Consider the following 27,124-nt stretch of genomic DNA (forward strand, 5'->3'; position numbering starts at 1 on the left):
ATCTTCAATGCATCAAAATAAATTTTTTAGTGTACAAAGAATTTTATTTCTTTCATCCAGTGCCGTTCATACAGGTTTTATATTAAATATTTTTGGAGAAAAAAGTGGTACACCACTGACTTCTCTTAAAATAAAAATTATTTTAAAAATCTCCATTCATTTCTAAATATTTTTTTACCTCTTGATTTTTTTCGTCCGACGTATAGTTTTTAGGTTTTTATCTAAAAAAAATTAAAGTCATTTTACTTCATGGTGAAATCGCTGAAAATCTGATGCGGTGACAGTTGTGTGGAAATCATTTCTGCATCGATTTGAAGAAAATTAAGAAATAAAACAATTTGTATGGTATCAAATCATTTTTTTTTGTTGTATCATAATTGTATCAAATATAACATTAGAGATATTTTGAAAAAAAAAATTAGACGATTTTACCACCCTGTATCTGAAAAGTTAAGATGTTTAGGACATATACAGGGTGGTCCGAACTGTATTCCGGAAACTTCCATTCTAAATATCTCGAAAACCATTATTCGTAGCGATTTTTACCAAGATACATACATTTATACGAACTTTTTTACTTATTTTTATGTGCAGAATATGCTGCCGAAGTTTCCGGATTACAGTTCGGGCCACTCTGTATACATATGAAGTTCTTTTCTTATAGTATGTCCAAGAATCACCCCCTTAAATATTAGCATGTCATTAAAGAAAACTCTGTATATTTCCTGAGCTTACTCAACCAGGTCTCACAATGCAAATTCACCTCAAATATCCATTTAGTTGCTAATAAGTAATCGACGGTTTTCAAAAAGAACGCGTATTTTTTATTATAATAGTGAGCAATAAAAGTATTCCTATTACGAATTTATTTTCCAAGTTTTACACGATATTCAATGGAGTTCTTTACTGCAGGTATCGGACTAAATATCTCCCAAAAACCTGTATACCGTAGTGACTACAGTAGTAATATTTTAAAAGAAATTCAAAAATTTATTCGAATCCCTCTCTGATGTGAAACCTATTCTAACCGAATTACAAAGATTCCGGGACCGTAGCAACATGGCAACAACATCCCCGGAGTCGAATGCTGGACATCAGTTGTTCCGGAAGATGCGTGGGGGCGACCATCATTTCCGAACACCGGACATCCGGAATGGGTTCCAATTTCCACCACTTCCGGTCAGTATTTTATTAATTAATTTCATTATAATAAAATACAAAAAAATACTCATTATACTTACTATTAAAATATTTCATTATTTTTTTATAAACACAATTTTTAGAGAAATTGTGTAAAAAAGAAAAACGAAATTATCGGGCAAAAAAAATCAAATAAAATCACTTTATTTTAAAAATAGTTTATTGTTTTATTGGGAATAAAAATGACAAATTGTGTGGCGAGGCTGTACGTTTGACGTACAGGCGATTCACAAAAAAAGTCATTTTTACTCCGAATAGAACATGCTATTTTTTTTCAAACGCCACAAAGAATTTTTCAAACGATTTTAAAAGTTCCAAATAATATAAAAAGATTTAAAAAAAATACCCATACTAAAATATGTTAATAAAAAGTTGGTAGGCAGTTCTTTTAGTTTCAAAGTAAAGCAATTTTTCCAATTTTTTTTAGCTCAAAAACTGCAACTTTGACTGATTTTGATGTTATTACAAATTTTGTTGCAAATATTATTCCTAATCTTAAATTGAAAACCGCGTTTCGCTAGCTACTGTAATTTTGGAGTTACGATTTTTTAAAATGTTTAACCCCCCCACCTCCACCAAAAACTAATGGCCAGATTCTCGGGTGCCACAGATCTTGCCACAGGGGGTGATTCCTTGTTCAAAATAAAGGGTAGTTTGCTTTATAAACGTTGGGTCAAAAGTCAACCATTAGGGAGATATCGCGGTACAAAGATGGCGGAAAAATAATGTTTTTATTTTTTATCTTGAAAACGAAAAGAGATAGACTAATGAAATTTTATGGAAGCATTACTGTTATGAAAACACACTTTCAGGTAATTTTTACTTTTTTTAAAATGAGTGGAAGGGGTTGAAATAAACTACCCCTATCATTCTTGTTAACGAAATTTAAAGAAAAATCTTATCAAACACATGCAAATGCTTTAATTTGGATAGTTTAGTTTGTTTAGAAACTTTTTACCTCTTGTGTTTTTTTGATAAAACTCACCGATTGGAAATTAAAAAATAAAATGTAAAGCATTACATGTCAGGACAAAAAACATTTTTAGATTAAGAATCTAGTGATAATAACGATAAAATAATCATCTAGATAATAAGGTATTGCAGTAGAGTAATGTCAAATAAAATAATATTAGGAACATCCTAAAAAGTAACAGCGGCCGACTAGATTTTTTCCTAAAAAAATTACAGCAGCCCACTAGATTCTTTATCAGAAAATGTTTTTTGTCCTGACATGTAATGCTTTACATTTTATATTTTAATTTCAAATTGGTGAGTTTTATCAAAAAAATACAAGAGATAAAAAAGTTTCTAAACAAACTAAACTATCCAAATTAATTTTTTTGCATGTATTTGATAAGATTTTTCTTTAAATTTCGTTAACAAGAATGATAGGGGTAGTTTATTTCAACCCCTGCCACTCATTTTAAAAAAGTGAAAAAATTACCAGAAAGTGTGTTTTCATAACAGTAATGCTTCCATAAAATTTTATTAGTCTATCTCTTTTCGTTTTCAAGATAAAAAATAAAAACATTATTTTTCCGCCATCTTTGTACCGCAATATCTCCCTAATGGTTGACTTTTGACCCAACGTTTATGAAGCAAACTACCCTTTATTTTGAACAAGGAATCATCCCCTGAAGTTTTTCGCATTTGTTTTGAAACACCCTGTATATCGAGACACCTACAAAATATACAGGGACTTCCAATATTCTGTGGACATAGAACAACTACGTATTTTTTGAATCAAAATAAGTTAATTGCACATAATTTTAGCTTTATACAAAAATGCTTTGTTTGTCGATTAGAAGGCATCAATCAAAAATAAACCCGAACCGTAATTAATTTAAAATTTATTATTTTTTTAAGCTTGTTATGAAGCTTATTGTCAAATATAATTTATGATACTGACATAAAATTCCCTATTTTCGCCCCAACTAGATTATGAGAGCATATTATAATAGATTTTATGCGCCTCCATAGCTTGATGTGACAAAAACACATTTTTTGAAAGTCAGCTTTGGAAAAATAATTTTTTTCCCTAAAAAGTATGCACTGTGACGTTTTTTTACAAGAGACAAAAAATGTCGTAAATACTAGAACTATCATTTTACATAGACACCCAAAATTTCATTCAAATCTTGGAATAACTATTCTTAAGATATCTGAAAAAATGGGTTTACTATTTTTTAGTTTTATACCTTTTGGCGGACAAACTTTTGTATAGAGGTAAATTACCGTAAATTGTGTCCAATGATCTTATTTTGATTTCGAAAATACGTTAGTAGTGGTATGTCCACGGAATATTGGAACACCCTGTATATCAAAATTTTTTATATTTTATTATAAATTAATATTTTAATGGATTTTTTTCTCTTACTTTATCAAAATTATAGTTTTATTTAAATATTTTTAAATATTCTTTTTTCCATAGCAACTGTTAAAATTGCCTTATATCTATCAAAAATAGTAGATAAAATAGTACCGTATGATCGAATAAAAACGGCGTCAGCGATGGCTATGAAATGACGATCGATGACATTTCCCATATAATTTTACATATAAAATGACAGCGATCTTCATTTCATAGCCATCGCTGACGCCGTTTTTATTCGATCATACGGTACTTTAACATCGAGGATAGGTTAAAAACTTTATTTCTTCTCGCACGTTTTTTAATTGCTTCCATTTTTGAAAATTTTTGTATTCCTTTTCATAAGTTATTCGGGATTTAAATGGATGTAGTTTGGATAATATGGCGTTTGTCGCCTCAGCCTGAATATCTGTTTAGGTCAGTGCAAATAATTTTGAATTTGCAAAAATTTTTAGAAAGCTGCGACCATTGAAAATAGTTAGCCTTAGTAACCCTTATTAACATACTAAAAGTCCCCATTTGTCCGATGTGTGCGTCATTAAAAAAAATCGGCCGCCATCTTGAATTTTGGTACTTTTTGGGAAAAAATGTAAATAACTCGAAAACGGTGCGTTATAGCGAAAAACTTCAAGAGGTAAAAATTAAAGAGAATAAAAAACTCTATGAGAATCAATAAAGAATAGTTTATTATCCGAACGCAGTGACGTACAAAATTTTTTTGAAAATCGAGCAATTTTTAAAAGAAATCACCGAAATGCAAATTACTATTTTTTTAAGCTTATTAACAAATAACATGGATATTTAGCATCAATTCAACTAAAATACAGTCCTTGTGACATTTTCAAGAAATATTTATTGGTGGTTTAATAATATTTCAAAATTAACAAAAATTGTCAAAGCTATCCTTTACTAAATACATGTGTACTAATAATGTGCGAAAGCAGCCTCCACCTTGTCCCGGTCGGGGCTATTTGCACTTAAATCAAGGTCCTATTGTTACCATTTTGTAACAACTTATTTTTAAAAATACAGTGACAGTTTGAAAAATTAGGCTACATGTTGGAAGAAAAAAATAAAATGTAATAAACTACTTGCGAATGTCTTTTTGACATAAATATCATCTACGGTCTTAACCTAAGATCTTAACACTTTTTCATTATGATAAATACATTATGAACATACCCCTACAAATCGAATAAAAATAATTCAAATTATGACCATATTAACCCTAGAATACTAACCTTATTTGGCTGCCTATTAATACTAACCTTCGTAAAATTTACGACTTTAAAAAAGAACACGATTTACAGAAAACATTTTTAATATTTATTAACTGTAACTGCACATTGATTAATTCATTTGATATTTATAATTACGAACATTAAAAAAGAAACAAAAAAATTACATTTTTGAAGAACAAGAAACACAACAAAAAGCACGGTGTTCTCCACAAATAGGCCGTTGACAGTGCTTACAATAGTTGGTCGTCATTCTGCGTTTTTTGAAGGACAGAATTGACACATCGCACGTTTGTTTTCAATAGGAGTTGCTCTTTCCTGTGGTCCATCTGAATTTAAAATATTTTCGATTATCAGTCTTAGCGAGCGGGTTAAAGTTGGCCAAGTTTTCCGCTGCTCCAACCATGGTTTTATTAGTTGCTCTGATAATAAACACATAAATTTTTTCTCGAGTTGTTTCTAATCCCTTTCTTCGTTGGTTATGATTATAAACAATCCATGAATTAATACAGGCTATATTAATCATACCGTAGAAGAGACAAAGCGGCCATCTCCTTGTTTTCCTTGATACGTTCATGTTCCCGCACATCTGGTCAAATGTATCTACACCATATTTGGTTGCATTATAAAACGTGATAATGTCAGGTTTTCCAGTCTTATCACAAAGTATTGGACCATCATGCAATGTTGAGAGAAGAAGAACGGATTTGTTTGTTTTGGTTTTATATGAAACCAGAGTTTTTTCACCGTCGAAACAAAAGAGTGAACTCCCAATTTCTCGATTTTTCAGGTTCAATAGTTCTGGAGGAATCTCTTTTTTATTCTGTCTTAGGGTTCCTACTAAGGTTAAATTGTAAGGGGCTTTTAGAAGGTCTGTAGCCAGGGGTACCGAAGTGAACCAATTATCGGTTGTTATATTCCGGTTGCTACCATGTACTGCTTGGGTCAATTTTTTAACATAAAATTCTCCCAGTGGTTGGCCATTTGTTTTAGTCCCTTTGCCCAAATACGGATCGGCATCATACATGTATTTAGTACCGACATCACACATCATAACAATTTTTAGTCCATATTTAGCTGGCTTATTTGGGATGTACATCCTAAAGGGACATCTTCCCCTGAAAGCCAGCAGCTGTTCGTCGATTGTAAGGTAGGATCCCGGTTTATACGATTTTCTGCATTTATCCATTAAGTCGCCCCATATTTCTCGTATTGCCGCTAATGAATCAGATTTTTTCCTTTCTGACCGAGTGGCTTTATCATCAAATCGAAGACACTCTATGAGAAACTCAAACCTGTCACGGCTCATTGTTGCTTTATATATTGAACCTGAAAGCTTTTCGTTGAACATTTCTCTCGTTGCCAAGTGATTATCCTTTTGAGAGGCCGCGAATATTAAAAGTCCCAATAAGGCATGCAATTCTTCCTGTTTTACGTCTGAGTTAGTGTACTTACTTGTCTTATATTTTTGAGCTCGAATGAATATCTCAGCATTTGTATAATTAACAATTTTTTGAAGAGAATTCGGAGTTAGAAAACAATGAAAAACGTCTAAAGGAGTAAATGCTTCTTTGACAGCATTAGTGGGACCTTGCATGATGTGTACAATATTGCGTTTGGGAGTTCTTCTCGGTGCTTTTGGCTCGGATGACCACCTGTGTCCGTTTTTACCTTTTAGACTTGCGGGAAGGCGTAGCCGCTTTACAGGTTTATCTGCGGTACTTCCTATTGTTATAATATCCTGTGTTGCATCTTCATTTTCTTCCTGATTATCTGACACCGTATCATCCTCAGGATTGACTGCAATACAAGATAAATTGCTTACTTTGGATGCCTTTTTTCTTTTCTTACTTGTAGATGGTAAGTCATATTCTGAATCAGTGTCACTGCTAGTTGTCGGCTCAAATTCAGACTCAGATGGACTAAAGGCTTCTTGAACGTTATCTTCACTCTCGGAACCGCTTTCTGTCTCATCACAATTATCATCATTTTCACCCGGCAATAACCCTTCTAAGCCTTTTTGGGCTTCTAACAGTAGTTCTCTTTCAGTCAATGATAGAATGATATATTCTGAAAAAAAGTAGAATCTAGCAATATTGAAGAAAAATATTCAAACAAGGGCATATGATTAAATATAACGTTAATACTAACCTTCGTAAAAACTACGACGTCGCTGCTGAATTAACACTCTTCCGATCACCATACTATGCACACTGGACCACCAACCTACGCACACTGATATAGTAGAAGACTAGAAGAGCGCACAACGGAAAGGGGTCTACCGCGACGATAAAATCGTGGTCGAAATTAAGTATCGTCGTAAAATTTACGATGGTTAGTATTCTAGGGTTAATAAAAATGTGTTACCAACTTGTAACCTACTAATAATGTGCGAAAGCAGGGACTAGTGTGGCAGGACCCCCCCATCTGGGACTACTAATTCTTGTACTACTTTTTTTTATCGCAATAGTACATATTTTATTACATCCAGATTTGCAATTACAGTGAATCATTTTCAATACAAATTCTGGTGCCACTGCGTTTGACATTGTTGTTGGGACTAAGGTATCCGTTTTTTTACTCCATCCATGCACATTCTGTTTCCTCTTCTCCGTTATTTAGCCAATACGGTATTTATAAATAGGTCCTATAATAATGATTTTCAGCTGCGTTAGTTGTTGGAGGTAAGGTAGCTAAATCAAAATTTTTACTATAAGTACCTGACGATGTAAGGGCTTTATATTTAAAATACCTCAACTGATCTAAACCTTTTGCTAGCCTATGTCGACCATATATAATGAAAATAAGAATGTACTTCCAGCTTCGACTAGCTCAGATTTTTGTGCTGCAGGATATAAAAAAAGCGGATGTAATTTGTCGCAGATGAGGATCTTTTTGCAACGTTTTGAAAGTCGCCAGTTTACATTACATTTTATTTTTTTCTTCCAACCTGCAGCCTAATTTTTCAAACTGTCACTGTATTTTTAAAAACAAGTTGTTTACAAAATGGTAACAATAGGACCTTGGTTTAATTGCAAATAGCCCCGACCGGGACAAGGTGGAGACTGCTTTCGCACATTATTAGTACACATGTATTTAGTAAAGGATAGCTTTTATAATTTTTGTTAATTTTGAAATATTATTAACCCACCAATAAAAAATATTTCTTGAAAATGTTACAAGGATTATATTTCAGTTCAATTGATGCTAAATATCCATGTTATTTGTTAATAAGCTTAAAAAAATAGTAATTTGCATTTCGGTGATTCCTTTTAAAAATTGCTCGATTTTCAATTTTTTTTTGTACGTCATTGCGTTAGGATAATAAACTATATTTCATTGGTTCTAATAAAGTTTTTTATTCTCTTTAATTTTTACCTCTTGCAGTTTTTCGCTATAACAAACCGTTTTCGAGTTATTTACATTTTTTCCCAAAAAGTACCAAAATTCAAGATGGCGGCCGATTTTTTTTGATGACGCACACATCGAACAAATGGGGACTTTTAGTATGTTAATAAGGGTTACTAAAGCTAACTATATTCAATGGTCGCAGCTTTCTAAAAATTTTTGCAATTTCAACATGGTGAATGTCATAACTGCACTGGGGTAGTTGGTAATTTACTTATTTTGTTTTGAGCCATTTCTGGCTCCAATTCAATCAGTAATCGACACGAAAGAGAATTAAAAAATATTGACTCAAAACTGACTGACAAAACTAAAGAGACAGCTTTATTTATTTGTCAAATTACATAGGAACCAACGCCAACCCAGCACAATTTTTTTTCTACTCGTAATAAATTCCTTGAAATAATAATTTCTGAATATTTTTTAAAACGTAACTCGCTATGGGAAAAATATTGTTTTATACACGACGATCAAATTGCATTATCGTCTCCCGAATCTTTTCGGTCGACGATAAAATACCATTTTATCGTCTTCTATAAAAAATAACTAATTATTGTTTCATTAAAACTTTTATTAATGATTTAATTAAATTCGTTTATCTCATTTAGAACAACATAAACAGTTCTATTACCATATTTACGCACAGTTCTAGTTTATATTTTTCTCTTGTAAATTTATTAAAACTTCCTCAACGGAAATATCTATTAACATAATAACAGCATTTTAGAACGCATTTTGTTCAAAAAATTACATACATCAATTTCTAAGATTGAAATTAGCTAAGCGGCAAAAAAGTAATTTTTCTAAGAATAGTTAAATTAATTTTCTAAGATTTTTATGATTGTGCGGTTTACCACTGAAAAATTAATTTTAATTTATATAATACAAGTAGCAATCAATACAAATAATAGAAAATGTATTCACAAAAGTATTTTTTAAGTAACATAACGACTTGCTTTCAAACGAGGGAGTTATTTAATCGGACTTTTATGACATTTAATAACTGTCTAATCATTTTCTTTCAAAAATGTAATTAATGTTGATTTAATCAGATAAGTTTTATGAATTTTATGATAAAATAAAAAATTGCTAATAATTGCTTTCTAATTTATGTGTATGATTTTCAATATACACTGCACACGAGTTGAAGTTCTCTTTCTGATGCTATTCAAATATTAAAAATAAAAATAAATAAAGAGACAGAATAATTATAATAAATTTCAGTTAAAACAAATTATTCTAAATTAATTTAAACAAAGTATACAAATTTGAGAACAAGAGTTAATACACATACCACACAAACAAGATAGATCGTACTTTATAATAAAGCCTCCCCCACACGTAATCTTTTACCTGTCAGACTTACCTCTCAGGTAAAAGAAACCGTTCTCAGTAAACAGTATCAGTCTATGACAATTTTACAAATTTGGCAAGTAAAGAAAACAAAAACTGGTGTTAATAATACCACAGATTAGGTATTCTATATGTATACAGATAAAAATCTTATCCCTTCGTGGTACGAAAATTGTTTTTTATGACGATGTGCAAACGAGTAAAATTTCCTGTGCGCAAAAATAAACTCGCGTAAAATAACAATAAACAGCGTAATAGAGAGATATCGCTAAACCGAATAGCGCGCATGGACGTTAATAAGGCCAGGTGTTATTTTCTTTACGTGAGGTGGTATTAACTCTCTTCATTTTTATAGTTATCGGATCGGAAAGAATTCTGATCGCGTCGCGTCCGCTATTTAAACTTAACCTAACTTTGAATTTAAAACTTTGAAATTGTTTTGTTTACTAGGTATTTTAAAACCAAAGGGCTAAAGTGCTTATTTCCAGTGCTTTATTGTTCAACGTCTGCCAGTGGGTTTAGGGCAGCAAGCAACAAATTCTCTTAGAAGGGCTAAGTCGTCATCTGCTGTAAACCTTTAGAAAACACCTTTATAAAGACTCTTTATAGGTTCTTTAGTATTGGAAGAGGTGGAATCCATATTTTGGGCCATATTTATTTAATTAAAACTAATCCCAGCTACTTAAATATCAAATTACCTAATAAAACTAAAGCAATAATTCAAAACAATTGAAACATAACCTAAAATAAAAAAATCTCGCCGGCCGGCTCCGGTTGTCAAATACCCGCACATGCCCATTTAAGCAATTTTTAAACGTTATCAGAGGTTATTTAGAAAGAGCGCTTGGTGTAATTGATCCGCAAATTACGTCAGGCGGTAACGTTATTAGCGGGTGTTGCGTAAAAAATTGACTCGCGCATATCGTAACCATGATAAGGTACGCGTAAATACTGGATGACGCTATTCGGTTTTCCGATATCTCTCTAATAACTGTGCCGGTCAGGCGCTGTGCACAATTTTAGAGGCCATAAGTGGGCGTGCTATGTGCGCAAACTAATCACCTAACTAGTGCCCGATTCCGAAAATTGGAACCACGAAAAACAATAAAGAAAAAACAAAGATTATAATCTGTATAATCTGTGCTTAAAGTATCACAACAGTGTGTCAAAATAAAGTGTCAAAACGAATGACAATGTCAGGAAATAAAGAAATAAATGCGGCAACTTGACATTTTTTACAGCAGAGCTACCAACTGCATCCCCAGCGCGAAATTTAAATTCCAGTTAGTCAGTCCGGCGCCGAATATATCCATGGTTGGCAACAATGAATTTAAAAATGGCGCCCTCAATTACGTAACTAAAAGTTTAATTGATATCAAATATAGTTTAACAACAATTATTTTTTTATTTGATTCATAGAAATCAACTAAAACCAATTCAACTCGAAGCTAGTGTATCGAAAAAATCTCTGCTGTATATGAGAAGAAATATGGCCGACACAATTAATATTTAAGGGTCACTTTACAACAGAACAGGACGCGTACAATAATACGATAGCATATATTTATTTATATGTAGTGTCATTTATAAGCAACGCGCGATATCACAGTTTGTTGTTCATCCAATTGACTTTTATTGAAGTATTCCGTTTTAAAAGTTTGTTTGTTGAGATTTTTCCACAATAACAGGTAAATTTTGTTTATAATTTTTAGTAGGTATATAATCTTATTAATAATAAAACGCTAAAATGAAAGATACTGTATGACCGAAAAGAAAAAAACGGCGTCCAGTTGACTGGGAAATGACGATCGATGATATTCCCCATATAATTTTTCATATAAAATGACAGCGATCTTAATTTCGTGGCCATTGCTGACGCCGTTTTTTTTTCGATCATATGGTATTTAGTATGAATAAGACATTGAAATTTATATTTCGCTTTCCTTTTAAATTAATTTTTAATTTGGGTTTGGTTTGAGAGTTTTTGCTGACAAAATTGGTAGTTGGTCATATTTGAAGAATAGTAGGTAGGTGAATTTCAAAAATAAAACAATATCGAATAATATAAATCGATATTCATCAATAATTTCACACAAAACAAAATATTTTAATTTTTTTGTATTTGTGACTATCTATTATTGATATTTAAACATAAATATTATGAGAAGAAATATATTTTAGAGCATGTAGTTAATAAATGTCAGAATAAAACGGTGTCAAATAAAAAAAGACACATACTTATGTTTCTTCTTGCATAAAGCAGTTTTTACATTAATTATTTTGTTTTGTGTGAAATTATTGATGAATATCGATATTGAGAAGAGACCCGCCTATACCACAAATTACCTATAACAGATGCGAAAGAAAGCGACTGCATCGGAAACCGCTCGGCAAACCCGACACGCCTATTGAATGGTGTAAATATACCAGTCGTTTAGTCCGGAAACCTATGCTGTGTCGTATTCGCTTGCTGGAATGACATAGTGCGTGGTTATATGTTTCTTTTTAAAAACGCGTGTAGGATTTTTGTTGAACTTTCGAACTGTTCTGTCTAAGTTTTGGTAATTTGTATATCTTATTTAAAATGGGATGCAAATGTGTTTATTTATAAGGAAAAAAAAGATATTTATAGTATAAAAAATTAATTTATTTAACAAAATTTAATTAAAAATGTGACAAAATAGTTACCTTTCTATTGGTTCTATCGGACATTTTTCGACTATATAAATCTTTATTTATAAACTTTAATACATCAAATATTTTCAATCTAATAAATCATTTAATGATGTAAATAAAAGGAAATTTCTCACATGGGTGGTCCTGAAACATGGGTGGTCCTTAGTTAGTTAGTAGTTTTAATACACACTATGATATAAAATTTATTATTATTATAATGTACATTATTAATACTATTGTTCATTCGAAATGGCATTAAGGCCCAATTGCCAACAATGATTTAAATTTTTCTTAAAGATAAGTAGAGCTTAGAATGAGCTGTATTTATATTTACTTTAATATTCACCTTAAATGAGGGAATTTGACTGATACAATTTTTGAATTTGAATTGTTTTTAATGATATTAACAATTTTAGTTCAATTTTTAATAAAATTTATTTAATATTAATAGAAATCCAAGAGATTTGAAACCTCTTTTAGCGATTTATAACATTCTCAAATGAATTACAGGTGCCCTTATTTTGAATGAAAATCACACAGCTTTTTTCATAGTCGCTGCAGTTGCTATAGCTATAAAAAACTAATTTTTTAAGGTGTGAAAATTGCGACACACGCTAAATGGACTTGATTTTTCGTATGTCTCGAAGTCTGTGGACCTTTTTGTATGCCTCGATAACATATTGGTGCAGATTATTTTCACCCAAACAAATAATAACCCAAACTATACATTGATGCGGATTGTCTATGAACTCTTTCTGAAGGTCACAGAAACCTGAACGCGTAATTCGGTGTTCTTTTGCATCTGTTGTAACAGGAAGAAATTTTGAGGGTCGGTTTGATGAAGTAAAAGGCGATAGTTTAATTCCTCGTGTATTTCTCTCTCTTTTGTAACTCTTTGCTATAATGGCTAGAAAATTATATAAATGATTTGCTGATCTTAAATATTATGGATAAATCTTACCTAGCACCAAGTTAATTCATACAAAATATAATAACTAATAAGATGTATGGTGAAATTTTAAACCACAGGCTGCCGCCGTTATTTGCAAAAGTTAAGAATAAATGTAGAAATAAATTTACTTAAATCGAAGATATTTTTTATCCGCACACCAGATTTATTTAATAAAATGGGCATAAGCGGCAACATCTACAAGACGGGTGTTTGAACGCATTGAATGTTAATAAGGTTTACTACATTTACACTAAAATATTCCCATGTAGTTCCGCAATTTAACAACAAATAATCAGTAACCTAATATATTTTGTTTCACTGTTATAGGTAATTTGTGCCTATACCATCAAGTGCTGACTAACGGGGTTCTATTATCGATGAGTCTGACTGTTTTTATTATCGTTAATTATCATTTTTTCGAAGAAAAATTAATAATTAATTTGATAAAACAAAAAGTTCCAAAATTTATCATTTCGGTCAAATAATTTTCTACTCAACAAATTTATTTTTTCGATTTCCATTCTAAATATCTTGAGAACGGTTGATCGTAGCGATTTTTATCAAGAGACATTTTTTACGTAGAAAATCACGAAAATGTATATTTTTCCACTTAGTAGTTTTATACAGGTACGGACGAAAAGTTATTACTCTTCAAAACACTTAAAACACATGTAGGTGGCACCCCTTACAAACAGGAGGCATATTGACATGAAAATCAAATTTCTCATGTCAAAAAAGTTCCAGACACCAATTTTCATCGAAATATTGACGTTATTTCAGGAATTATTTGGATAAAATCGAAATAAAAATGAAACTTGCACCCTGTAGCTCTGAACCTAAGCATTTGAGGACATACATTTATACGAACTTTTTTACTTATTTTTATCTGCAGAATATGCTGCTGAAGTTTCCGGAATACAGTTCGGACCATCCTGTATATATGACATTAATGATGTAAGTAAATAATTAGAGTAATAATTATAATAGAAGATGAGTGTCCATTTTTATTTTATTGTATTTCATGGTCGGTTACTTATAAAAGGTAGTTAGCGCAACCAAGACGATATAAGCTTATATTAATACACTAAGAAATTAATAAAATAACATTTCATCTCTGTCTGGTTTTTATCTTTCAATACTTTACTATAGAACATAAAATATTATTTCGTAGATAAAATTGTTAATCGCAAAATGCCCATTGAAACATGGTTGCTACGCAGCTTCCAGCCTAAGCCTTTGATTGGCGTAACTGGTTACCAATCGGCTTGTAATCATTTTCCTGCAACCATAAATGGACCAACCTCCGTTAGAACAGTAATTAATTCGGAATAATGAAATTGCTTGAAATGCTACATAATTGGCTCATTAAGTTCATGCAAAACTTGTATGTATGGGAAAAATTAGTTATATAAGTTTCTATTTTATGCGAGGAAAAATATACAGTAACAAATAGGAATTCTGATGCAAAATAGTTTTATGGAATTTTAATAGTTGGAAAATTGCAGTGTGTATATAGCAGCTTTTTTGTTATCCAAGAGATACTAAAATAGTTAAGGAAAGAATTGAAGAAGGTGGCATATTTATAAACAACGTCCATGATCGCGATTCAGTTCTAGACCGAACGATGCCGCGTAAACACAACGTCTAGTAAATAGCATCCGTGGTTCCAAATTTTAACAGCCTTAACCCCTCTTACAAACAGCAGACGATATCGCGAAATTTGTTGATTGGTTGCTCATAATCAGAACTCAAGATCGCAAAATTTGCAAGTACAAGATGTCTACCAAAAAAGATAGTACTAAATAATATTTTGCAAAAAAAAAAAATATTTGCCCCCAAACCACGAGTATGAATATGAATTAAAGTAAAATAAAGTAATCAATTACAAGGTTAATTATAGTATTATTACAATATTCAATAACTTATTAATTTAGGTATTATTAAATTGTTAGAACTTTAGGATTTAAGAAGATGCTCAAATATTCCTCCATCGACTGCTAGACAATAACCCAGGCGCTCATAAAATTCTCTTCTTACATTCGCTAGTTGGTAAACTGAAATTCTATTGCATTCGGCAGAAATAGCATTTTTTAACTCGTCTAGATTTGGGTATTTTTTATCCTTGTATATCCTGTTTTTTAAACGGCCCCAGAGAAAGAAATCATTTGGCGAAATATCAGGAGACCTTGCTGGCCAATTTACTGTATGATTTAGTTAACGTTTCCGTTAAAACTATTGTCAAAGAGTAGATAAGACAAGAGACGGCAGTTCGCGCGGTACCTTTCATGTTTAAGTGGTGGGGAGAGTGACCTCGCCTCGCTTGTCCCTTTAAATTTTCGTAATTTTTTTGCGGGAAATTTAAAATAGACTATTATTAAAACTTGCCTGTATAGCTTATAAATAGTTACTGTATGGGTAAAGAAATAAATAGAAACGAAAAAAAAAATGAGTTTTCTAAATATTATATAAAATAAATTATAATTAGAAACATATTTGTCGGGGAATAAAGATAATAAAAGCAATATTTTGTATATCGTTTGTAAACAAGATAAAGTGACCAAGTCGATTTGTAAGAAATGTTTTATTTACGTGTATTTTTTTACATATGGACTTGAACAAGTGTAAAATCACAATGTGGAGTTTATGTACAAAAAAATAGAGTTACTCAATTTTTTTTGTAAAAATATATAACAAGCTTCTAACCATGTCTTCGATCTTAGTTTAATAACTTCTTTAAGTCTTCTTTCTTAGTTTAATAACATAATTATATAGTATATTTATATAAAAATACTTTTCAGGATCCTTTGGAAAAGAGTGAAATATTATGTTTGTCGAAGAATAAGACCTATTTTTGCAGTCTTTATAAGCACACACATTGCCACCATCTCGTCTTTTCCTGCTACTCGTGTCCTGTTCAGTATTCATATTTAACAATATTTACAAATTAGTACGCAACAAAAACGATACTAAAATTAAACCTTAAAAACTCTCAAAACGATAAGATATCGAAAAACTCTGAAAACACACTTTAAAAAGGCAAAAATTCAAGAAAACAACTGATCAGATTTGTTTATGTTTAAGCCTGATTAGCACAGCTGATTAGCGTCCTAAAATCATAGGTTAGATTTTAGATTAGATAAAATACGCCGTTGTCAGATTTTGAGATTTTATCTGTTTATCTTTGAAATCGATCAACTTATTAGTCATTCTGTTTCTTTGATATTATCAGTACATTGCGAAAAAAGAACCTAAACCAACCTAAACTAAAAATTTACATTTCTGTATTAACATACATTACTTATATCCTTCTTATATTATTAATTTATTTTCAGAAAATCTTGTTTATTTTTCAAAGAAATATACTTAGCAACATCAAAATGGGACTTGATGGGACCTTTAAATTTTAATATACCTGCGTCTCTCTCGCGAAATTCGACTTCTTTGTTCACTGTCGTCTCTTGTCTTATCTACTCTTTGCTATTGTCTAAATATTCCCGAACAGCCAGGGCACTATGTACCGGGCAGCCATCCATTCTTCCAGTACCAAACTTCCTGATTTGCCCTAGCGGCATCATGTAAAGCAGGTAAAATATGATTTTCGAGTAGTTCCAAATAATATTCTGCATTTAAATTTCGCGTAAAAAATAATGGCCCGATAATATTGTGTCCGAATATCCCTGCCCAAACATTTACTTTCTGTGGATATTGCGTCCTTGTTTCGACAAACCTGTGTTGGTTTTCTTTATTGCAACATCGATAATTTTGAACATTGGATTCATTATTTAAGATAAACGTGCATTCGTCAGTAAATCATGTTTTTTAAAAATTCCCTATCCGTGTTTGCTCTTTCCATCATATCAAAACAAAACGCCTGCCGCCGTATTTCGTCCCAATCTCGTAGCTCTTGGTGCTTTTCATATTTGAAGGAATAGTATTTATGTCGTTTCAAAATTCGAAACGCTGTAGTGTGATCTATTCCTATTTCATCCTCAAGTTTCCTTGTGCTTATCTTTCCATCGTTCTCTTCCACGCACAATAAAACTTCCAAGTCGGTATCATTTCTTGCATTTTCTCTTTGTTCCTGCCTTGCTTCACATCTGCAGTTATTTATTAGGGTTCCTTTGGTCTCAAATCTCTGGATATTCCTCGCGATTGTAGATTTTCCAGGTATCGGTCTATTCGGATACAGAGTCCGACACCTTTTGATAACTATTTCCTTGATAATACCATTTAATCATCAATACTGTTTCTTCGGTAGTGTAATTCATCGCTAGTATTTTCGATGTAGGTATGAGTTTTTAATAATAATAATAAAGCACTAAATAGATAAATTTCTGAAATGACAACTTCATTTGACAGTTATCTTTTACCTTGACTGGTGCTCATAAGTAAATACAGGGCCATTAGAAAGGAGAAATATTTAAAAAGAAATCGGCGATAACTCGTGAACGGGCTAATCAAAAATATCTAAAGTTATTCTTTTGAATGTGGGTTTTAGTGCTCTTCAATAAACCTAAATAGAATTATTCTCTATTAAAATAATTAGGGAAGCCAATAATTGACCCCATTAAAATTTACATGGGATTTCTTATGTCCCGCTCGACGATGCAACACCCGGTATAAGTTAAAAATAAAGAAATTATTAGAACACGTTTCGTTAAAAAGGAAGAAATTGAGATGAGTTACAGAAATTAACAAGAGTAATTACTCAAGACAAATTGACTTTAAAAAAAACAGATTATAAATCGAAACCAAAAAATAGCTGAAATGAATAAAGTTACAGAATGTTTTAAATTTCCAGGACATTTTACCCAGTGCTTAGAGAATGACCAGCTTTACTTCGAAAATTTAAAATAAAAACTACACAAAGTGTTTTTTCTTTGCAGGTAAAATTTGACTTTCTCTAGTACAAGAAGATCAAGAAGATTGTAACTTAGTTTCTTCTTGAATATTTTTTTATAGATAAGGACACATCTTTATTTTTTTAAGAAAAGTTAGGTATTAGAAATTTATATGGACTTTATGGAAAATATATTATATCTCTATACTGTTTTAAGTAATTTGCATATGTATGTAAGTTGGATGAATAAAATAGTGTTGTCTATATACCGTGCTGGCAACTGTTACGTTTGGGTCAGCATTTACATGTGTAGAAGTAAATCGAATAGGGATCTTATTAAGTCGGAGTGAGAGAAATGCGACCGACCGACGCGACGTGCGACGGTGTGCTGTTGCGGCGTTGCCGTTATGCCTTTCCCTATCAAGTAAAGTAAAATCACGATCGCAAACCGCTTATTTTTAAAAGACTTTTTTTTTCAAGAGATAACTAGATAAAATCATTAGACATGTTTCTGAGCATCTGAAATGGAATGAATTATAAGGATATCGTTAAGGTATCATTTTTTCTTATAACGAGAAAACGTCAGTAATAATTTAAAAACTCAACTTCTTAACACATAACAGACCATAACTCAAGAACCACTTTAGATATTGAAACTTTTTTTATTTTCAAGATCGGATATTTCACAATATGTTTACAGAAGAAAAATTCGATAAGGTTGTTTTTTCCATTCAAAAATTGTAAACAATCCATCCATTTACTTTTAGAGCATAACAATTTTCAGCAATCGTGTAATTTTTTTATTGATAAAGATTTTCACATACTGTCTACAAAGAAAATACAGCAGAAATATTAACAAAGTTCTTGGAAAAAACTACAATCTATTATTTCTAATAGATTTCGAGATATCGATTTTTGAATTCAGAGTTCTAATAGCGCGACCACTATCGAACACCCACTCAATTCCACTTATTTTTACCAAAAATGCAAGTGTTTCTAGCTTGCACTTAAAAAAATTCAAGCTATAGGAAAAATTACAACGACTCGTTAATAAATAAACAAATTAAGTATCACGAGACGTAATTAAATCATGAGCTGAACGCATGACGTACACCTTTCCCTAGAACTTTAAGTACTGACAGTGGTATTGATTGGGTCAACCGGTCAACTGCGACAAATGTGCTATATCCCCTTCGACGTCTCTTAGCGATGTGCACAGTTTCTCGGTTTATTTCATACGTTTGGCAACATGTTTACTGTCCTCTCTTTGTTCAGTACATTATAAACGCAGTGTACTCTTCCCACATACGGAAATCTCGACCCAAGACTAAACTTTGCCAGCCCTTAGTATATATAAATCTGTTGATTTCTCGACACGATTTTAGGTTTTACTTTATAGTCCTCTATAACAATTGAAATTTTTATGAATCAACATCACGTCAACATCTATTTTTTCGTACGATCACCAAAGTTAAGCAGCAATATGCGTGGTTGTTATTGGAAGGGGTGGCCGCTTGAAAAAAAACCTTTTTTTTTATTTTTAGCTCGTTTAATTTGTGATACACTATTTTTTGACACTCTGTATATACCTACAGCATATCGATGGACGAAGAAAAATATGAACTGGATATTTTAATAAACCGATAATTTAAACTGCTTGTTATCCTGTCAGTTTATTCAGTTTTTGTTCCAGTTTATGTTGTTGTTTTCAACACGAAGCACGAAGCCAATTATAATTTTGGCAAAAAATTACTTGAACGAGTTTTACTCTGTAATTCGATAACAAGTGTTTAGTTTTTCTTGCGAATTCTGACATATAAGAGATTCATAGAAACTGTTCAACCAATTAAAGTAGAATAATTTGTCAAGTCCGAACATCAATTTCCTTTAAAAACAGTCCTTAAAAACTTGCAGATTTCAGATTGCCAGTTGCCAGTTGGCTTTATGATTAATTATACAGTTTAAACGTAATTTATCATTTATATTATTCCGATTCTCTGTAAACAAGAACAACATTGCGTACTGAGCAGAGATTCCTAAATATCTTAATAAATTATATTAAAAACGGTTTAATTCAGAGTGATTACACAAAAAAATATAATTAAAAAACATACAAAATTGTCAAAAACATATTAGAGAAATACCGATGAAGACGTACTGTCCCATCTAAAGTTTTTTTTTTCCATAACATGGGGCCGTCCTCTGCCGGAAACACTGCGACCTGTGAGGCCTATTGTGTTTGTCCCCCTTCTATATCTGCACCCATTCTCTTATCCCTGTGCCACGCACTAGCTTATGCAGGTCCTTGATAGGATGGGAGCATAGTTCCTCCGGTTCTAGCCTAGCTTTCCCAAATAAAGAGTGTCGCTTGCGATCCAGAGCCTCGCAATGACATATTATGTGCTGCGCTGTTTCAGGATCTTTATCGCAGAGTCTGCAGCAAAGACTTCCTTGATACAGGTTGAGTTTGTTCAAATAACACTTGACAGCCATGTGTCCTGTCAAGAGGCCTATTGTAATCCGCACTTTATTCCTGCTAAGCATTAGCAGTTCTTTTGCGGTTTTAGAGCTAGGTCCTTGGATAAAAGCCTTGCTGTGCCTGTGCCCCTGTCTGTTTCTCCAGTGGACATTGTGCTTTTCCTTGATCCAGAGTTTTAGTGCACTACGGGCCATACATTTGGGTATTCCCAGTACTGGCTCTGGACCAAGATAGGATGCCGATGATCCCTGCCTGGCTAGCTCATCGGTTTTTCGGTGTTGCCTTGGATGCCGCTGTGGCCCGGCACCCAGAATAATTTAATTCTGTTCCTTCGTGCCAGAGCTCCCAGTTCACCCAGGCATTCCCAGACGAGTCTCGACGATACCTTTGGGTTCACAAGCGCCCCAAGTGCCGCCTGACTGTCTGAGCATATATTGATGAGCTTACCTGAATAAGCTCTTCTATTGTTTTCTCTTGCACATTGTAGAATGGCGAAGATTTCTGTCTGGAATACGGTTGAGTGTTTACCCAAGGAAAAGGATAAGCTTGCCCTTGGACTTTCCCCAAATACTCCAGCTCCTGTTCCTTCAGCGGTCTTTGAACCGTCTGTATACCAAGTTAGTCCATCCTGAAGGAATTTTATATCTGTCCACATTCCTCGATCCATTTTGTTCACCTCGAATGGTTTGTTTTAGTGATAAAGAGGGGTCATTTGGTCCGATCTCATTTCATCTAAAGATTACTTACATCGATGGTAATGTCCAGATTTTTAAGGGACACCGTACATAACTTTCTTGGGACATTATTAACGGGAATTTAGATGCCATAATTCCCTCTGCCTTTTATAGGTAACAGCCATGAAATACAATAGAGATTTTGAGTAATACTTTGCTTATATTGCGTTTTATACTTTTTATAAAATGAAAATGGACATTCATCTAACTACTCAAATAATTTGTTATGTATATAAATTCGGGTTCATAGCGATGAATATTCCTCTCCGACATAGCTTTATGTACTCCTCCAATCCATGTTGGTTTTGGGCTTTCTTTTTTTTTCTCCTTTCTGATGGTATCCATTTCAAGACTTTCTTAGGTATTCGGTCCTCGCTTATTCTTTCTACATGCCCATACCATACCAGCTGTCTTCTCTCTATTTCATCTATTATCGTTTGTTGGGCATTCATAATAATTTATTTACATCATCAATGTCACATATAAGTAATTTAAAAGAGAACATCAGTTTCATCGACATCTCCCGCTACAATATTTTTCTGTCCCAACCACTGAAGGTACTTTTTATATGGCTTTTGGTAAATGGATTCACTTTTAGATGGAAGTAACGCTTGTCGTGCTTCTTCGGCTTTTTTTAATATTTGCCCCATTTTAATGGAAACGCGTGCCAACTTTGTGCAAAAGGCGTTTTTTACAAAAAAAAACGCCAATTCATAGACTGGTCATTTAATACAATAGTATCCAAAAAAAAATTTCTAGCGACTGTGTTAATACAAATACAGTGTGGTCCATCGAAAACGTTCCGCAAGGCATAACGGGCAGGGTAATTTTTTTTTCAGAAAATCCAAAAACACATCAATTTTGTTTGTGAGGGGGACAACTTTTGCCCCGAAAATGATTGCAAAATCTTCAACCCTCTAAGCGGGGGTGTCATCCCCCAATTTTTTTCAAATGGGAAGGGGGGTCAAGTGGCGCCGCAATGAAAAGAGCTTTCTATTCTCTATATTTCCCCGCTTCGTTTTTGAAAATCGGTAGAGTCATTGAGAAAATATGAAGGATTGAAATTTGACAAGTTTATTTAAACATTTATCAGAGTAAATGATAAGGATAAATTCCTTCGACCAATTTGCTGTTTTTTCTTATTATTTCTAGATGTTTAAGCATTTTTTCACTTGCCACAAGATTGAACGATCAGGTGCGGTAGTTGCTAGATAGCTGTTAAATTATCGTTAAATTTTTTAACTGTTATTATGGTGTACTCACTTGCAGAAAAAGTGGAAATAATCGAACTTTATTTTAAAAATAATGAATGTGGCAATCAGGTTACGCAGATATTCAATGAACGCCATCCTGATAAACACCTTTATGGCAAAATTGTTTTTGAAAAAAAATGGCGAAACTGGTTCCGTTATGAATAAAAAGAGGCAGAGGAAAAATCCTGTACTAAATGAAGCTATGGAAGTATTCGTCTTGGGCCAAGTTGCCATGGATAGTACGCTGAGTACAAGAAAATTAGCCAATGAGACCGGCGTGAATCGTACAAATGTCCAACAGGATATTAAAAAAACGCAAGTTCTACGCGTACAAAATTCAGTTGGTACAAGAACTCAACACTCAACGAAGTGTGGCGAATGATAATAATTTCCTATTTAATGTGTGTTTTTTGGATGAGTGTACTTTCTTTTTGAACGGTGTAGTTTGTAGTTAATCGGCACAACTGGTCGGTACTGGGCTGAAGACAACCCCAGGGTTTTTTACGAGGTGCACACACAAAACCCTCACAAATTGAACGTGTGGACTGGTATTTTTGAAAATTCTATTGTAGGTCAGTTTAACAATATTGAGAAGAACTTCAATGCACAAGTCACAGAACAGCTATCTAGCAACTACCGCACCTGATTGTTTAACCTTGTGGCAAGTGAAAAAATGCGTAAACATCTAGGAATAATAAGAAACAACCTCAAATTGGTCGAAGGAATTTATCCTTATCGTTTACTCTGATAAATGTTTAAATAAACTTTTCAAATTTCAATACCTCATATTTTCTCAATGACTCGACCGATTTTCCAAAACGAGGCGGGGAAATATAGAGAATAGAAAGCTCTTTTTATTGCGGTGTCACTTGACCCCTCTTCCCATTTGAAAAAAGTTGGGGGATGACACCCCCGCTCAGAGGGTTGAAGATTTCGCAATCATTTTTGGGGCAAAAGTTGTCCCTCTCACAAACAAAATTGACGTGTTTTTGGATTTTTTGAAAAAAAGAATACCCTAGCCGTTATGCCTTGCGGAACGTTTTCGATGGGCCACCCTGTATTAGCCCATTAGTATAGATAATGTATTTTTTAACATACATAGTCCGGATTACATAAGTCCGGATTTTGCCAAGATTTCAGAGCCTGAATTTTCAAAAATTCACGTAGTCTACACTGCAAAAAACAAAGCACAATGAAAATCACAAAGTTAAAACTAGACTAGACGAGGCGTGTCCATTAGTCCTTTACGTATATGGTCTAAAATCGAATCTTAACAGTTTAACCTTGTAAGGAAAAAAGTAAATCAGTTGCTTCGAACAAGAATGGGAATGTCACGCGCTAAAAAACCCATGAAGAAACGATCTTCTCAAGTGCTCGCAACATATTTATGGCATTCGTATTGACAGGCGCGTTTTTTTCTCGATCCAGTTGACATTTTAGCGCTAATAAAGAACTTTAATTGACTACTTATCGGAATCTGATTTTTTTACATCCTTTTAGAATCGATATCGTTTAGTAGTTAATCTTGAATATTAAAGGTTTATTACCTACTGAAATCTTTTTACTTTTTCTGTTTGATTCAGCATTTTAATTTGGCTTGAAAAATGAAATGTAGGTCTACGACAATTATAAACTACCAAAAAATGAAAAAAAGTGGCGTCAAAGACTTGTGGGGAATGACAATCTCTGCTTGTAATTTATTTTTATACTGAGTAAGAATGATTTTTAAATGGTGTAGTTTAAAATTAGAATAAAAATATTTATTCGGAATAGATTTGTGTGTCTGGAAACGCTCTACCCTTTTTTAATCTTTCTATAATGGGTGTTAAGTTTTATGTCAATTTTTAGTAAATGATGTCTAGAGATTGACCTTGCCAAAATTAGAATGGATTGTCATTTGCCAGCCGTCTTTGGCGTTGTTTTTTTTTCGACCATATGGTAATGTCGTAGTCTCATAGTCTATTCCGTCTTTTCATGAAGATCCTAGTCACTTAATGAAAAAAACTAACCTAATAACATAACTAAACTCCTAACCAAACCGACGCGACGCTTCATGAAATGACCTAGGATCTTCATAAAAAGACGAAATACACTATGAGACTACGATATATAATATATATACATTAGAAGAATAAATATATTTGTGGACAACTAATACACAGTTCGGGATCTCCCCTACCAGAAATAAACAGAAGAATCAAGTTAGCATGGAGTACTTATTGAAGAAACTCGATCATATTCAAATCTAGAATGCCACTTTATCTAAAAAAAGAAAACATGCGACCAATTTGTCCTGCCAGTGATGACTATGCATGCAAAACTTGGACACTTAAAACGGACATCATAAGAAAACTGCAGGTCGCACATCACTCATTGGAACGGAATATGCTGGTAATAACCAAGAGAGACCGTTAAAGAATAGAGTGGACACGACAAAAGATCCACAGAATCAAATCCCTCAAGTGGCAATGGGCAGGACACCTGGCAAGAAGGACGGACAATAGATGAACCACAAAAAAAATTACAGCATGGTACGTGCTATAATAGACAACAATGGGCCCAATTACAAAGAGAATACCTAAATATATATCCCAACTCAAGCAAGCTGATAAAAAAATTATGGTCAAATACAATACTACTAATAGAACTACATATTGAGAAAATATGCTGTGTAAATTTTGAATCTAATAATAAATAGAATTTTATTCTTATCTTAAATGTATGTGTTTTAATATCAATTAATTCTAAAACTAAATACCAGAAATATCTTGTAAAATATTCCATATCAATAATACCGGATTGTATAACACGGCATTCATAAACTTAAAACGCAGATGCATATTATCGCACCTTTGGTGTTAAATGGTATGTAAATAATTCACTTTTAAAAATAATTCTATTGTTAACCAGAATAGGATTAGTACGATTCAACAGAAATGATATCTTTGAGATCGTTTAATATATTTTTTGATTTTTCTACAACTGCTTTATTCTTTTAGAATATAATTTTATGTATAAATATGTATTTACAAAAATATGCATAAAGTACTTTATTTTAATACTATTTTAGTACTAATAATTTTATTTACAAAAATATGCATAAACTTTTCGAAATATATCCTTTAATTCATCGCGTTCGGTAAACCGAACATGTACTCTAAATTTATTGCGACTGGCGCTAGCGTCGATTTTACGGAGCAACATCCACTCCCAGGAGGTTTAACAAGTGCGTGCTATAAATATCAGTTGACGGTTGATTTCGCATGTTTACTTTTGTGTTTTTTATTATATTATAAGGGTAAGTAATTGTTTTTTTTTAATGTAAGTAATTGGAGTTTAAAAAAGACGTTTGTCATATCCAAACGTAATTTTAACAAAAAAATTAGGTAGTTTTTCCAAAAAACATTCTTGTTCGTTTTAACGAACATGGTGAATGGAGGGTTATAAATAATTTCCATTTACAGGTAGTACAATGTCTTCAAAGAGGCCACTTACTGATCAAGAACTGTTAGATATAATAGATCAAATGTCCGATATTGAAGGGTTTGACGTAGAAGAAGGTGATGAGGAACTAGATTTTAGAGGTAAGCTGAAATGTTGGCTTTAAAATTTCATATCTTTGAAAGTTTTTTGTTTTTTTTTAGATTTTGAAGAGTTTGAAGAAAGAGACCCTGATGAAAATCAAGGAGAAATACATGAAGAGGGGAACGCTGGGGAGGAGGAGGGGAAACGTTTGAGAGAAGAGGAGAACGTCGAAGAGAAAGAGGGTGCGGAAAACGTAGCGGAAACAGAAGGTGGTGGTCTAAATAATCAAGCAGGTAGTACAAATCCGGTTGCAGAACAAACTGCAACTGTGCGAATATCCAAGGCGCAGGTCAAGCAATTCTGCAACGAAAATGGCCTTACGTATAAAGAAGATATCAGGTGGAGGCGTGGTATTACATATATAACACCGCCGCTTCCGTGGCACATTCCTAAACAGTCGAATATAATTGAAATATTGTCCCCCTATAAGTATTTTTCTCAATATTTTACCCAAGATCTGTTGAACACAATAGTAGAAATGACAAACCTATTCGCGGTCCAAAATAATGTTCATAACTTTCCAGCCACAAATGTCTCAGAGATAAAAACCTTGTTAGGCATCTCTGTAGTTCATATTCTATGTTTCTTGGTTTTCTTATGCTTTCTTCAATTACTACGTCTCTGCTGATTATTATTTTCTGTCTTATCGGATCATACAGTCTATAGCCTTTTATATTGTCACTATACCCAACTAAAAACATTTTTTCAGACTTTTTATCCCATTTCTGTCTTTTCTCTTTAAAAAATTGCTACCAAAAATTCGTGTTCCACTTACATCTGGCCTCTTGTTGAACCACATTCATATAGAGTTTTCTTCAATCCTGACACTACAGATCGATTTCTGAGATAAACAGCTGTTGCTACAGCTTCCGCCCAAAATTTTTTTTCAAGGTCTACGTCATATAACAAACAACGAGCTTTTTCCACTATGGTTCTATTCATCCGTTCACTCATACCATTTTGCTGCGGAGTATAAGCATTTGTTTGCTGATGCAAAATTCCTTGATTCTTATAATGCTCTTGAAAAAACTTCCCATC

The 27,124-nt window shown here is 32.8% G+C and overlaps 3 protein-coding genes across 3 annotated transcripts in view; 2 read left to right on the forward strand and 1 right to left on the reverse strand.

The window, feature by feature from the left end:
• Positions 1 to 1,111: 1,111 nt before the first annotated feature.
• The window catches only part of LOC115890348 (dopamine N-acetyltransferase-like), a 102,203-nt gene continuing 76,190 nt past the window's right edge, over positions 1,112 to 27,124 (forward strand). Inside the window, exon 1 of the mRNA XM_030910547.1 lies at positions 1,112 to 1,179. The gene's annotated coding sequence lies outside the window, so the exon portion shown is untranslated. The remainder of the gene's footprint in view (positions 1,180 to 27,124) is intronic.
• LOC115890369 (piggyBac transposable element-derived protein 4-like) lies at positions 5,108 to 7,012 on the reverse strand. The gene is made up of 2 exons (XM_030910575.1): positions 6,961 to 7,012; positions 5,108 to 6,879 (listed from the first exon to the last, which is right to left on the reverse strand). The coding sequence occupies exons 1-2, from the start codon at positions 7,010 to 7,012 to the stop codon at positions 5,108 to 5,110; spliced, it is 1,824 nt and encodes a 607-aa protein (XP_030766435.1).
• On the forward strand, positions 25,629 to 26,737 carry LOC115890347. The gene is made up of 3 exons (XM_030910543.1): positions 25,629 to 25,799; positions 25,966 to 26,085; positions 26,146 to 26,737. The coding sequence occupies exons 1-3, from the start codon at positions 25,652 to 25,654 to the stop codon at positions 26,712 to 26,714; spliced, it is 837 nt and encodes a 278-aa protein (XP_030766403.1). The 5' UTR covers positions 25,629 to 25,651; the 3' UTR covers positions 26,715 to 26,737.

This window comes from Sitophilus oryzae, unplaced genomic scaffold (genome assembly GCF_002938485.1).
Source record: "Sitophilus oryzae breed Bouriz unplaced genomic scaffold, Soryzae_2.0 scaffold_863_pilon_pilon, whole genome shotgun sequence".
NCBI lineage: Eukaryota > Metazoa > Arthropoda > Insecta > Coleoptera > Curculionidae > Sitophilus > Sitophilus oryzae.